Source organism: Cydia strobilella, chromosome 6, assembly GCF_947568885.1.
Source record: "Cydia strobilella chromosome 6, ilCydStro3.1, whole genome shotgun sequence".
Lineage (NCBI taxonomy): Eukaryota > Metazoa > Arthropoda > Insecta > Lepidoptera > Tortricidae > Cydia > Cydia strobilella.
In genome coordinates, this window is record NC_086046.1 from 18,301,034 (window position 1) to 18,317,647 (window position 16,614).

A 16,614-nucleotide genomic window follows, 5' to 3' on the forward strand; every position below is an offset into this window, starting at 1 on the left:
AGGACTGTGATCCACTGCCTCATACACGCACTTAGGAAGGATATTAAAGCTGCATCAAGTTTATACAGCTCCAATACCCTTCTCAGCCATGAGTGAGGCACCGAATCATAGGCCTTCTTATAGTCAATCCAGGCGGCCGAGAGGGCCCCCTTGTTCCGTCGAACTTGCTGGCATATGGTCATGTCTATGAGGAGGAGCTCTTTAGTACCACGGGACCCAACCCTACATCCATTTTGAGCGGAGGCCAAAATATTGTTAGCGACAATGTGCGCGTTAATTTTTGCTCTCAAAATGGATGTAAGGAGCTTGTAAAGTGTAGGCAAGCACGTGATGGGTCTGTAGTTCTTTGCTTCCGTGGTACTACCGGACTTGTGGAGCAGGAAGGTTACACCAGTTGTTAGGGAAGGTGGGAGGGAACCGAGCTCTAGGGCTTGTTGGAACTGCGTTGCCAACCGTGCGTGCGAGCATCGAAACCATTTTAGCCAGAAGTTGTGCAATCCGTCCGGTCCAGGACTTTTCCAGTTCTGGGTCGTACGGATGGCACAACTTACGTCATCGGGGCTGATGGTGATAGCCCCCATAGGTTCGATGTTCTCGCACTCACGTTCGACAACGTCTATCCAACCGCCCTCCGTGTGTTCCACAGGCACTGACCAGATGCTACGCCAGAAATCAGTCATGGCAGTAGCATCCGGTAGCCGCACGTCGGACACACGAGAGTCGGCTTCCTCCCACCTTCGGTACACCTTCCTTTGGTCACTTTGAAAAAGACGATTCTGCTGGAATCGATCCACACGCTTTCTGTAGCGGCGAATACGGTTTGCCCATGCATAGACTTTCTGCTTTATTATTATTATTATTAAACCAGTGGTGGGCAAAGTACGGCAAGAATTTTATGCGGCCCGCTGCCGGTCCTTCGAAATAATTAATATAATATATTTAACCATATTATGGTTCGCGACGTAACGGTTTCAAATCAAAATGCATTTTTTCTGCAGATCCGGCCCACCACTGAACTAAACAGACACTTACAAATCGATCGTGTAGTTTCTACAGTTCCTTATCTTTATTCTATCTATGTCTTTATAGCTCACCGATTTTATATGTCTTCTTCGATCAAAATATATAATTAGTCCAAAGTTATCGTAGTCAACAAATTTTGCTTGATGCATTGCATTATAAATTTGTTTTACCCATTTCCTTTAATTACTGTATGGCTAACGATATTCCTTGGCACATGCATCTCATCAGTCTCATCACTACTTCTAGTTGTTAAGATGCTTGTTTTTTGATCGTTCTGATCTCTTGATTGTATCAAGTGAATTGTCCGCCATCTAAATTAAATGTTTATACAAACATGGTTCAAATAGATTTGCCCTCACATGGTTGACGTTGACACCAAACATAGCTGTACACAGCATGCTGCTTTAAATTAATTATGGTCTGTCCAAAGATTGCTACTAGCGAGATATGATTTTATTAAAAGCCCGTCGAACTGACGCATGTCATCCCAGTGAATGATTACAATATATTTACGTTGCCAGTGATTGGCAGGCATTCTCTGCTTGTCAGTTTCCTGATAATAGCGAAGGTAACGACTTATTATTAATAAACCTTAGAGATTTCCTTTTAAAATTAACTTGTTTGTTTATTTGTGTACACGCTTCGTCTTTGCAGTAGATATTAGGTAAGCAGATTTCTAGAGCAGGTTATTTTTAGAACATTATTAGGGAAGTTTTGATACAATTCCTTTTTGCTGTTAAAGGACCCACTGATTATCAGTCCGCCGGACGATATAGCCTGTTAGTTAGAACAAAAATTTGACAGTTCCGATCAACTGACAGGCCGATATCGTCCGGCGGACTGGTAGTCGGTGGGCCCCTTTAGATATCTGTGTCAAATAATTGTTTTATCTAAAATTCTCGTATACTAACCGGAATTTTTCGTTCATTCCTTGATTGTTTCGGACAGAGAATATAACCACTACGATTTAGATTGTAAAATGTATTTCCACAATTGATTTTTCCGGAGGTGTTCAGGAATACGGAAATAAATAAGATAATGGAGGAACAGTAAAAATCTCTTTTATTATTTCGAAAAACAATAACATAACGCTCAATGAGTACCGTGACCCAGGCTTCCAAATGTATTGAATTGATGATAAACAAAACGTTGTAAAGTACGATACCACTGCGTATTTCAAGTTCCCTGTTTAACGAACATTAGTCGCGCGTTTAATGACTAATAAAATAATGAATGAGAATACTCATCGCAAATGCAGACGTTTCCATTGTTTTGACTATGTAGTGTTCAACTAGCAACTCGCTTTCTTGCAGTAAACTTTTTACTACTCAGACAGTCCTTATAGTCAGGCCGTTTGGCTTGTAGCTAGAAAAAGACAGATGCTTTTATATCAGTTTATAAAAAAAGCAAAACTTTCTAACAAGTTTTTGCACCTGCAGTCCCAGTGTTAAATTGTACCTACTGGTAACCATGGTAACTCCAGGTTTAACCGGTTAACCCCGTTTTAGTGGGATGGTGCAAGTGGCCCTAAGGGACATAAATGGAGTGTTGTTAAATATTTCAGAATCGAACCAAGCTAACTCTGCACAGGCTTTGCAATGACAAAACGTGGAAGTGTCACCCTAAACGTAAAATGTCTATGGAAATATGATGTTTATAATCAAACTTCCACACTTTTTTCTGTCAAAATCGGCGTAGAGTTAGCGTAGACGTACTTACTTTGTCCTGTTAGTTTCTTTCTCTGACAGAGTTTATGATCTTCTATAACGTCTGTAACAATAGCTTGCAAGATTTGACCCACACTAACTAACATACATACATACTAACAGGGCAAGTTAAATAAAATCTAGTAATCATCAAAGTAGAGATCAAAGTTAAGTTGTGTCACACATTTAAAATATTCTAATACCCTTCCAATGTTCGTTATAGGATTGTGTAAAAGCGCGACACGAAAAACTGCTTCTCAAACACTTCTCAAACTATTATTATGTCGTAAATCGGAGTGATCTCAAGCAAGTTTGTTTATTGTTCAGACAGAAAATAGTTTTATGAAAAAAGTAGGCCAACGAAACGAAATATGATTTACTGAAAATAGTTTACGTGCATTTTATCCGTCACACTCTTTCTACTTATTTAAAATTCTTCTTATTTCTTTTTCTATTTTCTATTTATTTAAAATTGCCAAACAGCTATTAACTATCTACCTATACATTGCACTGTAAAGTTTACTTGTACATTGTAATTATTGTCAGGATTCTCGATCTTGAGCTATCCTAAAAATTATGTAAACATTAATTTTGACAGTCTTCGCTGCTAGGTTATTCCAGTACTTTCGACACCGCCACTTAGGTCTCAAGACTCTCAATCTTATCTAAAAATTTACAAAAACTAAAAAAAAATCTTCTTTTCAATCTACTTATTGACTTGATTTTCAATGTTGCGCTGATAATTTCTTTGTTATATCTTAGAGTGTCTTAGAATATTGTCATTTAGTTTGTGTTGGTGTATGCTATTCAGTAAGTTTGTCTATCTATTGGCTTCCTCTGCAAGTATTTTCCAATTGCAATTTATCGCGGTCCAGTGAGCCGCGCGACACGCGTTGCCTTGTCGTCTCCTCTTCCGGCGATTAAACGAATCCAATCAGATAAAACAATTATACCACATCTTGAAACAAAAAGACGATAATGATGCAGTATTTATTTTCCACTTAATGCCTTTTAGTTTTGAGCGATATTATAGAAACCATGTTGACGCACCCTTTTCTGAGTAGTATCTACTAAATTAGGTGTCGTGAGAGACTAGATTTAGGTTATGTCTGAATGAGCGTATCCGTATCGGTATGTCATAGTCTCGCCGCATTGGTGTTTCATTTTCTAAATCCATAGATTCTCGTGTCATTTTTAGAACATAAGATATAATATGGCTGTATGGAGCAATTTCATTGCAATATGTGTATCTCATTAATAATAATCTAATGCATCTAATTTTATAGTACCTACTGTAGGTATGTCATGAATCCATAATATGAAGAAAAAAAACACGCCTATTTTTTGCGCCGGTATCTTGGGTCAGACGTGTAAGGTTGAATACAGTTGTAGTTTTTATTTTTGAAATTCATAAGTTCTTTTTATAATTTTAAATTAAAGAATAAACGATCTTCGCTTCATACGCGTATTCGAATTTGCTTCTAGAGAAAAGATTTAAGTTCCTGGATTTCTATGTTCTGTATCGTATCTAATGAAACCTTGACTGAAGAGAGCCTTGAACTCGTCTGGCCTCAAGTTGGTTAGTGCCTTAAAATTGATTATGAACGCTAGCATTAGCCATCCTACGTACTAATGTAATGGAAACTTTACAGACGTGATTTGTAGCAATCATATAAATAGTTTTTAGCTATCATATAAATACATTCGAGAGCAAAAAAACAGAGAAAAAAGAAAAGAGAATGAAGAGTCATGAAAAATGTCTAAGATAACCTTTATAATCTTATATACAGCAAGAGTCAAGACCTTCTTGGTCACTAAAAACAATATGAGTCAATATTTCAATCAATCAAATTACATGATAAATACAGTGTAACTGCTACAGGTGGGTGTCTTTTGTGAGTCGGTAAAAAATGACCACCTGTCCCTTAAACTACAATTAGTTTAACCATGACAAAAGCTCGTCTCGATTGGATTTATAGCAACAAAATTGTAAAAAAATAAAAGCTTTATTGTTCGTACTTGTGTTGTGATCGTCACGAATAAATATCTTTTATCTTTATCTAATATGTATTTGAGTTAAAAATTATATCAAAAACGTATTAGTTGTTGCTCCTGTGTGCAATGAAACCGCGGAATGGAAATAGACGGACACTTTATCCTGTCATCACGTAGAAAACCTCTTCCATCATACCCACGCTCGCTTGGCAGCATGGTAGCATAAGGTCAATGTGGTGAAGACCGTCTATCATGTAAAACCGTCTACAAGCTTTATCGTGGCCTATAAATTCTTACTCCACTTACAGAAGGTCGGTAGAGCAGAAAGACCGAAGCTTTCCTTTCGTGCCCTATGACGGTCTTCCCAACCAAAAAATGCCGGTCTACTCGGGCTATATGCAATAGCAACCGCTGTGTGAATTGGTCCACCCTGTATTTAACATTACACAGAACTTGTGGTTTGACGAACACAACGGCTCCGTTTTCATGTACCATTTACACGGGTACATAAATAACGATCTGTTTACGCGCGTTTTTGCCTATTCGCGTACCTTCGAGCACACGTTGCCACCCACACCACGCCCACTGCCGCTGACAAAGACGATAAATGAGGAATTGAACGGATTGTTTTAAGAAAACCGGCAATTATTACGATTTGTATCTAGTTCTATTCCTAAAACGGTATTGTAGAGCAATCCGGTTATCCGACAATGTTGACCCCCTACTTCTTTATTTTTTAGGCAATTTATATAGTGGTCTAACTTTCGAGCCTATACTTGAAAATTATTTTTAAATATAATTATTTGCAACAATATTATAATCACGCAAAAATACATATATATCGTATGATTCGTATGGAAGAGTTTATTAATATGTGAACTATTTAAAACGCAGGCTTAAAAACTATACTTATTGTGATCTAGAAAAAGTTTTCACCTAACCCGGCAAATCTACACTTATGTATTTTAGATTCGTAGTCAAGGAAATTGTAAAAAGTTCAAGTTCTATTTAGTTTTAATCTTGCGACATGACACAAAAAGGACTGAAAATAACTAATACTTAACTCTTCTGCTTAATTTCCTGTTATTATCTGTTGTTGATCTATAACAATTATGCTCAATGATACCGTGTTGTTGACATAATTAATATTGTTAAAGCGCTTGACATCACCGATGCGAATGTTAACGTGCCCATTTATTTTGGTAACGCGGCGTATATGTTTATATTTTCATTAACAACTTGTAAGAACAGTGATAACGGCGGCGTGATACCACGATCTCTACCTATAATAGGTGTTAATAAGAACGATTAGTTGGTAGTACGTACAGATGTTTCCTTGTCAACAAGCGGAGGGCGCCGCCCGCCCACGCACCATACGTAACCGGCCCTACGCGCGCAAACATTAATAGACGTTTTTCTCAACTGTTTTCGAAGACGTAAAGTAAGTCAACAGGTTAATGAAGTTGGTCCGAAACCTATTGCGAAATAGAAACGGAAGTGACCACCTGACGGGAATAGCGCGTCGCGTAACGCCGCCAGCTCCCAGTGCGACCGCTATCACCGTGCGCGCGCGCCGATAACCCTGTCTATCACGCGCGAAAATAACCCAGTCTTCCCCTAGCCGTGGTCCAGCCACGACTGCCCGCGCCTCCGCCCCGCTTCGCCTTTTATACCCGCCAGAGGGATGGCGTCCGTGCGCACGCGTTCCGCATCCCCTAAGTCTGTCTCGTTCTCCCCCGTGCTCGAACGGAAGTACAGCATCGACCGAGCGCCGTCGAGTCCGCCCGAGCTGAAGAGCCAGGATTGGAGGAAATACTTTACCGACTTCAGCGCGTATCTTGGTAAGTGCATCCAGAAGCTGGAGCCGTGAGTCAGGGTGCTTCTTTTGCGGCCTTGTGCTATATCGGTTAGTGGATCGCTCGGCCAATAAACAAACCTTACGCAATCGAAGCGAATGCAGAGCTTTTTGTTTTATTTTATTTACCAGTAGCATCTTGATTGCTACTCCGTTAACAGCCACATTTAATGGCAAATAAATATATTTGTTTGTTTGTTAAAGTTTGTTTTGCCTACGAGTGGCCAACTAGCCACCGGACGAAAGATTTGTGATGGTTTCTGCTATTCTTAGGAGCTTTGGGTTGCCAATTAGTATTCCTTGAGACATTCATATCCGTCGGCGAGGCCCTTGAGGTTTGTTAGGCAACTTCTATGCTAATTTTCTAAATTTTGCTAAACTTTAAATCTTTTTGAATCTCAATACGCTATGGAAGCAATTTCGGTACCTTTCGATAAAATATTAAGCTGTTGTTGAAGTTCCCGTTTGCTAATTTAAAATTTAAGGCCTAAGGCTTTAAGGTCGGTTACACGAAAGCTTGACAGTGAAGCGCAGCAACTGTCCTAGTTGCTACGCTTTAGTCCCACAAGTCACCGTGTAATCGCCAAGTCAGCACATTCAACCCCCGACTATCGCTTCTCCTCCTCAGCTATAAGCTTCCCGGATCCAAACCAACGGTCGATAAAACCTTTTCCTCCCCATAACACATACCTATTCCAAATTCTCGACTCTTCTGGTCACTTTGTGAAAGCTTTGATTGAAGACATCACTGGGATCCTGCTGCGCTTCTATACAGATATTTTGTTGGTCATGTGCGAAAAACCAAGTCCCAACATTACCTTTTGGGACTAATCCGATCCGATTCCGATATGAATCGATTTTGTAAGAAAAGAAAGCATACCTTAAACCGTTACGGAATATAAAGAAAAGAGGGCTTACTTTAATGTAATTGAGCTTAATGTAGTTAATAAAGTCATATAAAAGCAGCATCCTGCGGCCGTAGCACGGTCGCATTTTTATCACTTGTCACCATGCCTGTCACGTTCTAATAAGTATGTAAGTGCGAAAGAGACAGGCATAGTGACAGGCGATAAAAAGGGAACCATGCTGCCACCGCTGATCATTTACCGGTGTCAGCGCGACGATAACCTTGCGGTTTCGAGCCCGCAACACAACACTCTTGACAGTCTTGACACTGTCGCGCTTATTATGTACTCCGTGCTATCATTGAGAAATTAAGTCATTTATGAACCTAATACTTTTGTTTGTGATCTTTTCTCGAGCGGTTCATTCGTTCAGCGGGTTTGGAAGCCATACGACGAAGAACTTATTCTTCGTCGTATGGCTTCCAATCCTGGTCCGTACAATAGTATCATATTTTCACCTAGCTTTCCTCTGAAAGAAAATATACCCAATAATTTTCCCTCTAGGTTGGAAAGTTACAAACTAGAGTCCACATGTAAGTTACTGCCTACTGGTAAATTAAATATTGGTTCACGCAATTTTCCTTTATTTGTAATTTTCTTTTTGAATTGTTTCCGGCAAACAAATTCCGATTCCAATTTTTAGCCTATTGTGTTTATCCAGAACTATTGGACAAACGCAACATATAGCTGTATATTTTATTACGCACCAACATAACTGCAACTATTAGCAAGATATAGTCAGTGTTAAAACTGTATCTCAAAATAATCCCAATAGGTATCTATTATTACTGCTTTCAGTGCTACTTGATGAAGCATTAAAAATGAGTACGTACGGAAGCTACACAACATAACGCCTACTATTTTACGTGTAGCAAGATTTTAATAAAACTTTGCTCGGAAGTTATGTACAGGCGCGTATATTTGTTTGACGATGGCTCTGCGTTTTCCTTAGCCTCTATCTTAGTTTAAGAGGAAAACTTTGTATACGATATGTGTTATCTTTTATTGTTATATTATAACATTTTGGAAAAAATACAGTTATATAAACATACGTAGCTCAAATTGAATTGGCAAATGTTAAAACTGTATCTCAAAATAATCCCAATAGGTATCTATTATTACTGCTTTCAGTGCTACTTGATGAAGCATTAAAAATGAGTACGTACGGAAGCTACACAACATAACGCCTACTATTTTACGTGTAGCAAGATTTTAATAAAACTTTGCTCGGAAGTTATGTCCAGGCGCGTATATTTGTTTGACGATGGCTCTGCGTTTTCCTTAGCCTCTATTTTAGTTTAAGAGGAAAACTTTGTATACGATATGTGTTATCTTTTATTGTTATATTATAACATTTTGGAAAAAATACAGTTATATAAACATACGTAGCTCAAATTGAAATGGCAAATCAAGCTTTGGAATATCTGTCACATATCATAATTATGTCATACAACTTTTTATTACATGTTAACATAGACAGATGTTTCGTAGTGCTTATCATATTGGGCGAATAACACCTTGGCAGATGGGTTTACTTCGCACCTTCGCAGTAACATGGTACTTAAGGGATGCTACGCCCATCCTCCGGTACACTTACACGTAGTTACTCAAATGGCATACCTAAGTTACTGGGGACGAAAGGTCCGATCGCTGTGTCTCGCTCTAACCTATGGTTGCCGCCGCCGCTGTCGCCCGTCGCGCAATGTCGTGGCCGAGCCGTTAGGGAGGCGCAAACACTTACGGCACTTACCTATGTGTGTAAGTGAATTCTAATGCAAATTTTATTGCTATTAGCCATCTCTTTCTCGGCGAGACGCACGCGCATTCCTCGAGCCACGCGTCACCTCTTTACCATTCCAATCGCTTTACCGCCACGAGCGTCTATTAGCCTCAGCCGATCCATCATAAGTAGATCTCAGGTAAAACATAGTTGCCACAGATATTTGGTTCATGAGATGCTTGGTTGTTTGAAACCCCGACTCGCCTGCGCTTACGCAAGCAATGTTAACACGGTGACGACGTCTTGATTGCTGGCGTCAGCGTTCATTGATCAATGTAACCTCTCAGCGGAAAGCGATTTACTACATAAACTGCGCTTTTTTTACTACTAGATTAAAGACATTGTGCCAATTTCTGCGGTTAGCTAAATGTCTCTTCATAATTTTAGCAACATTTTGATGAATGCAACTGCTAAGAACCCTTAATATTACATAAAACTAATAAAATGATTTGAAAACTTTTTGCTATTTAATATTTTTAATGTTGACCATTATAATTTTAAATGGGTCTGGGCTGGGCATTTCTGCCTTATTCACGTTGAAAGGTTTTTGGACCCAAAATGGCTACTGAATGGAATGTGACTCACGTGACACCACAGATGGCCGAAGGGGTAAAGGCGGACCAAAAAGGAGATGAAGGGATGACTTGGACGCATTCTACACTGAATGGTGGGTAATGACGAGCGACAGGGTCGAATGCAGAAAAATAGGACCAATAAAAAACAATGTTGATGTTTTGCCAGTCTTCGTGACTGGATAACACTGTCTTCATAAATATTTAGCAACTTTAATCTATTTCATTGTCAATAAGAGAAAAACTCCTTGAAACCCGACTGAGATGGTACGGCCACATACAAAGAAGAGGAAAAGACCATGTCGTCAATGTTGCATTGAACCTTTCGAAACAACCGAGAGGAAGAGGAAGACCAAAATCCACATGGTGGTGCAATATTAGAACCGACCTAAAGAACCTGAACATAGCAGAAGAGACGACCCAGAATCGACTACTCTGGCGCAAAATGATAAGGATACGACCCCACGTAGGTACGATAAGGGAAGAAAGAAGAAGAAGAATTTATTTAATTGTCTCTTTATCTGATTTACCCAAAAGTTTTATTCAGAATTCAAGTAACGCATTTCCTGTTACAAACCTTGTGGTAATGACATAAGTTTTTTTCCCTAAAAGTTGCGATTCGGAGTATAAGGAAAGAACATATCCTCAAAGAAAACCTTGACATCAATAATACGTAAACTATTACGTACATATCAATAAAACAAACCGGTAACTTATGGCTAACAGTGAACACACCGTAACAGGCCTAGTGACCATTTAACGCTTACACAGTTCACAGGATGAGTCGCTCGAACACTACAAATTTTTATGTGAACAATGTGTTAGCCGAGCGATTTTTGCTGCGGTGAATCAGTACTGCATTAGTCCATAACACGGTCGCCCGCGCACCACATCGAGGAGATATTTAAATTTAGAACCGCTGCCCTTCGGATGCGATTTGCTTTTTCTTAAGCCAGTGTCCTGTGAATCCTTTGAGTTGTGCGAAAATGTCCAACACTCACTATACGGTGAACGATGATGTGTACGGGAAAATATTGAAAACTCATAAGAATTTAGTGCCACAATCGGATTATGCTGAAGTTTTCGAAGCTTGCGATGGTCTAGGTATGGTGTTAATTCTATTTAAAGTCGTATTGTTTTAATTCATTCCTGTCGTGCGACTCGTGAGTGACCCAATTATAGACAAGGTTTCGTCGAAAGGAATCGTTTGTTCGACATGACAATGCGAAGATACTGTGTAGGTAATTGAATTGAAAAACAATTGAGGTCTATGAAGCCAATCGTCTTAAAGAAATTTTAAATGGGTTTTGTTATGTTATAAGTTATAAGGAGAAGTCTTTGTAAAGTAGTTGGTCTTATCTGAAGCACTATTAATCCCGATAAGGGACAATGTGCGCACTCTTGATTCGATATTTAAATAGCGGCTGATAAGTTATTCGTTTGGAGCCATTTCGAAGGCGTTGAACCCTCCGAAAAGAACTCGTTTTCGAGGACAGCCAAGGATTTAAATGTATTATGATTAGTGCGAATGTGAAATTTAATATTTTGGGCCACATGGGAAGCTACGGTCGGACTGTTTCTAATTTAAAAAACCTGCCAAGTGCGAGTCGGACTCGCTCACGAAGGGTTCCATGCCATTACGCAAAAAACGGCAAAAAATCACGTTTGTTGTATGGGAGCCCCACTTGAATATTTATTTTATTCTGTTTTTGTAGTTTAGTATTTGTTATTATAGCGGCAACAGAAATACGTCATCTGTGAAAATTTCAACTGTCTTGCTATCACGGTTCATGAGATACAGCCTGGTGACAGACGAACAGACAGACAGACAGCGGAGTCTTAGTAATAGGGTTCCGTTTTTACCCTTTGGGTACGCAACCCGAAAAATTGAAATTTGTCAAAGAAAATTGCACGAGTTACTTGCTTACATACATATGTACTTACCTATATTGTTTGTGTTTCCACTTAGTTATTGCATGTTAATTGTACTTTTGTGGACATCTGTTATTGGCTATGTTTTCTGTTCACTATGATTTGTATTAATTTTTGTATTGCTGTTGATGCCCCAAATAAATAAATAAAATATATATATAACGCTTTTTTTTGCTTGCTATAATATAACACTAGTTTATGGACTAGCAATGCCCGTGGATTCTGTATCTGTACCTGTTCATCCTTTAAGTTGTGAATTGGAAAAATAAAGTAACCTATGTCCATTTCTAGAGCTTCCTACAAACTTTCTACATATTACATTAATAGATTAGCAATATTTATAACCTTAAAAGGCAATAGACAGATAGTTATTTCCTTATTTGACCTATTTGTGTTATTTGGCCTCTCTCCTAGTTCAAGAAATATTACGTAAATTTTCTGAAAATGAACCATGTTTTCTATCTGTAGACATTCTGTAGGTATATTTTTAGTACCTATTTATAACCTAGAAGCTAGTCACAGTAGTTAAAAAGCATTATTTACAGCCGTCGATAAACTTAACCTCCTTGACTTGGATAAGGATCTTTATAAACTTCAATGTTTCTGATAACGTTGTGTTACCTTTGAACGACATTGATTACTATTACTGCATACACAATAAATATAAGTATTACAATTTATACTTTGCCTAGTATTAGTAGTATTACTGCGATCCCTTCGATATGTTAAAATTATTCCACAGGATCTAAGATAAACTTCAACGAAAATACATACTAACCCCTTATTCATAAACGTCTACTAAAGTTAGAGTTTTGAATGATTCACGGTTAGTTTCACTAGACTTATATTCACCCGTGAACATGATGCATGTACAGCATGTAACTGCGTCGAAATATCGGGAGCTCACAAATAATACAAAAGGTAATCACGGTCTATATCCCGGTCAATATAAGTCTAGTCTACTAAAGTTGACAACTCGCTAATAATCGTTTGTCCCTTTCCGACGTATTGGTATGATGGAAAGGGACAAACGATTATAGCGGTTTGTCAACTTTAGTAGACGTTTATGAATAAGGGGGATATTTATATCTAGACATCCAAAATGTCAAAATACTGTGAATGTAATCTGACCTTAGTTACCAACATATTTTCTAAGAAACTTATCTCCAGCGTTACCTACGGGATACAATAATGACATCTAGCATAAGTAAAACATGCTGTCAGCATGCATAGGTATTATTACAGTAACTGCTTCATTCTTTTAACCATTTCACACTTTGAAATGACATTGGGTTTTAGGTTTTACATTTCTACCATCAATTCTAATAGCGCCTCTCACTAGTTTCTAAGAGTCACTGTTCTTCAGAAAAAAAAAGGATATTATATTACCGTAACGTTTCCTGCCTCTTATGAGTTCAAACTTCAAATTCAAACAATATGCCTATTGTTTTGTCCACAACATAGTTGCTAAGGGCCGAGAAGAACAGAAACCGATACAAATCTACAAATCTTTGCTAAGTAATTTTATGATAAAATACATTTCAAGGCAAATTATTCTTGACTTTATTGATGAAGATTCTGCAACGTCTCTTCTTTACTCTCTCAGATGTCCTGTTTTTGAAGCGATAAGAAAGACATATTCGTAAAAATGCTTTGTAGTAATTCCACAGAATAAAGTTTTGTTATTATTTAAAACAAAACTAAAGTTAATAATCGTTATGCTCATGAAATAAAGGGCGGAAATTTTTATTGCTGCTGGTGCTGGTGGTGGCTTGGTGGTTGTTCGCTTCTGAGTGTTTTAAAATATTTATAACATACATGAATTGGTGTGTGTGAAGTCCCATCCGCATTGTGCTAACGTGGCTGTCTACGTTGCCACGTGCAGTGGGTCATAAGTATATATAATATATATATGGTCGTGATACAATCATTGTTTACATGATATAAAGTCTAATTTCACGAATTTTGAAATGAATGCGTGCAAAAAATAACAATATGATAGATTTTTTGCCGCTACTGTACATGACATCATCCAGCCACCAGACTATTTATATAAGCCAGCAAATAACTCCAATTACTTAAGTACGTATCTTACTTGTTGATTAAACTAGTTTACTCAAACTTGTACTTTATGTTGCTGGTGTTAAGGTACAAAAGAGAAAGTACTGTCGCGATTTTATTGTTGACAGAGGTGATAGGATGATGGATTTGTTGTGCGTATACGCAAGTGTCAGTCCCTTTCGTTTGGCTTAGATGTAATAGTTAACTTTAACAGGATATTTAAATTAGGTTTATCCTCTTGACATGCGGTTAACAGTTAAAACGCCACATTTGGTAAATTAAATTATTGCCAGAACATTTAATGGCTTGCAGTAAATGCGGATAACTAAAGACAAAATGTGGTCTGATAAAATGATTCATACATAAATATATTAAGTATTTTAATTTGTTGAATTTTTAAGTTGAAATAATCACTCCGTTTTGTATTTAGCGGCAGAAAAAGTATAAAATAAACAATGTAATAGTCTAACTTGCACGATAGTCTAATAATAACATCACCAATTTAAATATACATTGTAATCTCGTACAATAACTTTGTACAGAGAGGTTATCGTCGGATCGCCGACGCGACTCGTTCACTTCTTCACTTAGTTCTTTTCTGCAAAACCGTTTGAAAGCATGAACCAAACTAAATTATAAAATCAAACTAACCAATCAATTTCCTTGTCCACAGATGCGCTTCTCGCCGACCTCCAGAACTCGATAAACCCCGGCGCCCGCGTGGGCAGCCCGGGCCGCACCGGGTCCCCCGGCGGCCGCACCGCCTCGCCCGGCGGCCGCACAGCTTCCCCAGGAGGCCGGACGAGTTCTCCTGGAGGCCGAAGCTCGCCCGGAGGCAGCTTGAGCTCGCCTACGTCTACGGGATACGGCTCGATCCTAAATGGCTCGAGGAATACGGATTATAATAAATCTAGTTCGGTAAGTCAGTTACTTTTGGCGCATTAATAGATTCTTTTGTGGCCGGCCCGCACAGCTACCTCTGGAAACCGAACTAATTCTACTGGAGGCCAAAGTTTACCTAAAAGCTTGCGCTCACCTTCATTGAGAGACGGCTCAATCTTGAATAGCTTGAAGAATACAAGTTTTTTCTGGTCGGGCTCTCCTGATTCTTTAACCCTTCTTAAAACTCCGCGTTAACTTATTTACCTGTTAGTCAAAGGTACTCTAGGGTGATTCTAGTTGGCGTAAGTTACATGCTTGAGATACCTTACCTATGCATTGAAAGAATTATACTGCAAGCAAGTTATTGAATGAACCGTATGAATTATTGAATCTAATTTTACAAAATCTATAAAAAAGAAACGTTTAGAGAACTACACCCAGACACCATTCCATCCGTTTTGGTATTTTTTGTAAGTCTGCCAATTGTTCGACTGTTTACGCTTCATTGAAAACGCATACGTGACATGCATTCAAATTGTAAACAATACCCATGCTCTGACTGGTTTGTCTCATAAAGTCATAAATATTAGTCATCAACTACAGATGTAAATTGCTGACGGCACCTAAACCAAGTCGTTTCGAAGGAAAATGTGGAACGGTCTGTGTGGGTAACAAAAAGGATGGGGGGAATGATAGAGGTTCAGATAGAAATATATACCTATGGCTGCAAAAGATGTACCTAATGCGCCAATCCCAAGTAAATGGTATAAGAACAAGATAATGATACTGATGAGATGACCCAAGACGGTATTTCCAAACTTTCATTTGATTTGTTCACCTGGCTCCTTCAACTTGTATTAAACAATACAGTCATACAAAGTGATATTCTATTATTTCACGATTTTCATTTATTACATTTTAAACTCTATAGCCCATTGGCCAGAGCAAGCTTTGCTAAGAGGAATTTATGAGTGGTACAGCAGTGGGCAACTCATCCATCTATTTTCTTAGAACAATGTTTGTATTGTCATCATTGAACTTAGCTAACCCAAGTGTTATCAAACAAGTGTTGTAGCCTTGGAAACTAATACTGCTAAGTGCAATAAGATCATGTTTACGTTCAGGGGAATACTCTGCGTGTGTCATTTTCAAAGAAATCCTCGACATGGACGATATTTTCAGCCTTAGCCTTGGCCTACTTATCAAGCGAAATACTGTTGACGTCAAACTGTGATTTCGTCTTGTGTATACAAACAAAATTACAAATATTTTAAGTAAAACGTAATCTTCTACGTGAAAAAATATCTCACACTGATTATAGTTATATATTTAATTTTTATCACTGTCAACAAACAATTGCTACGCAAATTTTGAAATAAGTATCCTTGGTGCATCTATGCCGCAAAATCATCAAATAATGTTATATATAATTACAAAGATTAAATTCTTGCTATATTTCTGTGATATTTCTTGATCTTTAAAATTTATGCCAGCCTATGTTTTCTAACGCAACGCCCTCTAGTCGCAACAGACCGAACTATAACGTCCGTATAGAAAGAAATGTACAATTTCATATTTCGTGAGGGCTGATTCACTCCTCCTTGGAGAGATTCCAAGAAGTGCCACACTTGCTGTACAGATGGCGCCGTATTGACGATTTAAGATTAATCGATGAATTAAAAAAATACTAGAGTTAGACCAAGATAAGTTTACAACGATTTTGATAGCACCCGCAGTGCAAGTGTTATTTATACGTCGTAATTTCATAGAAGTTTGACGTTTAAAATAACACTTGCACTGCGGGTGCTATCAGAATCGTTGCAGACTTATCTTGGTATAAACTCTATCTATTATTGTACCTATTTAGAATAACTTAGTACTTATTTAATTGATTTTATAATAC

General features: G+C 38.2%; 1 protein-coding gene across 8 annotated transcripts in view; it reads left to right on the forward strand.

Annotated features, from left to right (window-relative positions):
* The window catches only part of LOC134742213 (paxillin), a 104,608-nt gene that overhangs the window by 45,474 nt on the left and 42,520 nt on the right, over positions 1-16,614 (forward strand). For 2 of the 8 annotated variants that reach the window (XM_063675222.1, XM_063675224.1), the window contains exons 1-2: positions 6,202-6,565; positions 14,503-14,747. In XM_063675222.1, coding sequence (XP_063531292.1) covers positions 6,409-6,565; positions 14,503-14,747 — 402 coding nt within the window. In that variant the 5' untranslated portion in view covers positions 6,202-6,408. Of the gene's footprint in view, positions 1-6,201; positions 6,566-10,667; positions 10,941-14,502; positions 14,748-16,614 lie in introns of those variants that run through there. The other 6 variants (XM_063675228.1, XM_063675227.1, XM_063675223.1 and 3 more) reach the window with 5 other exon arrangements.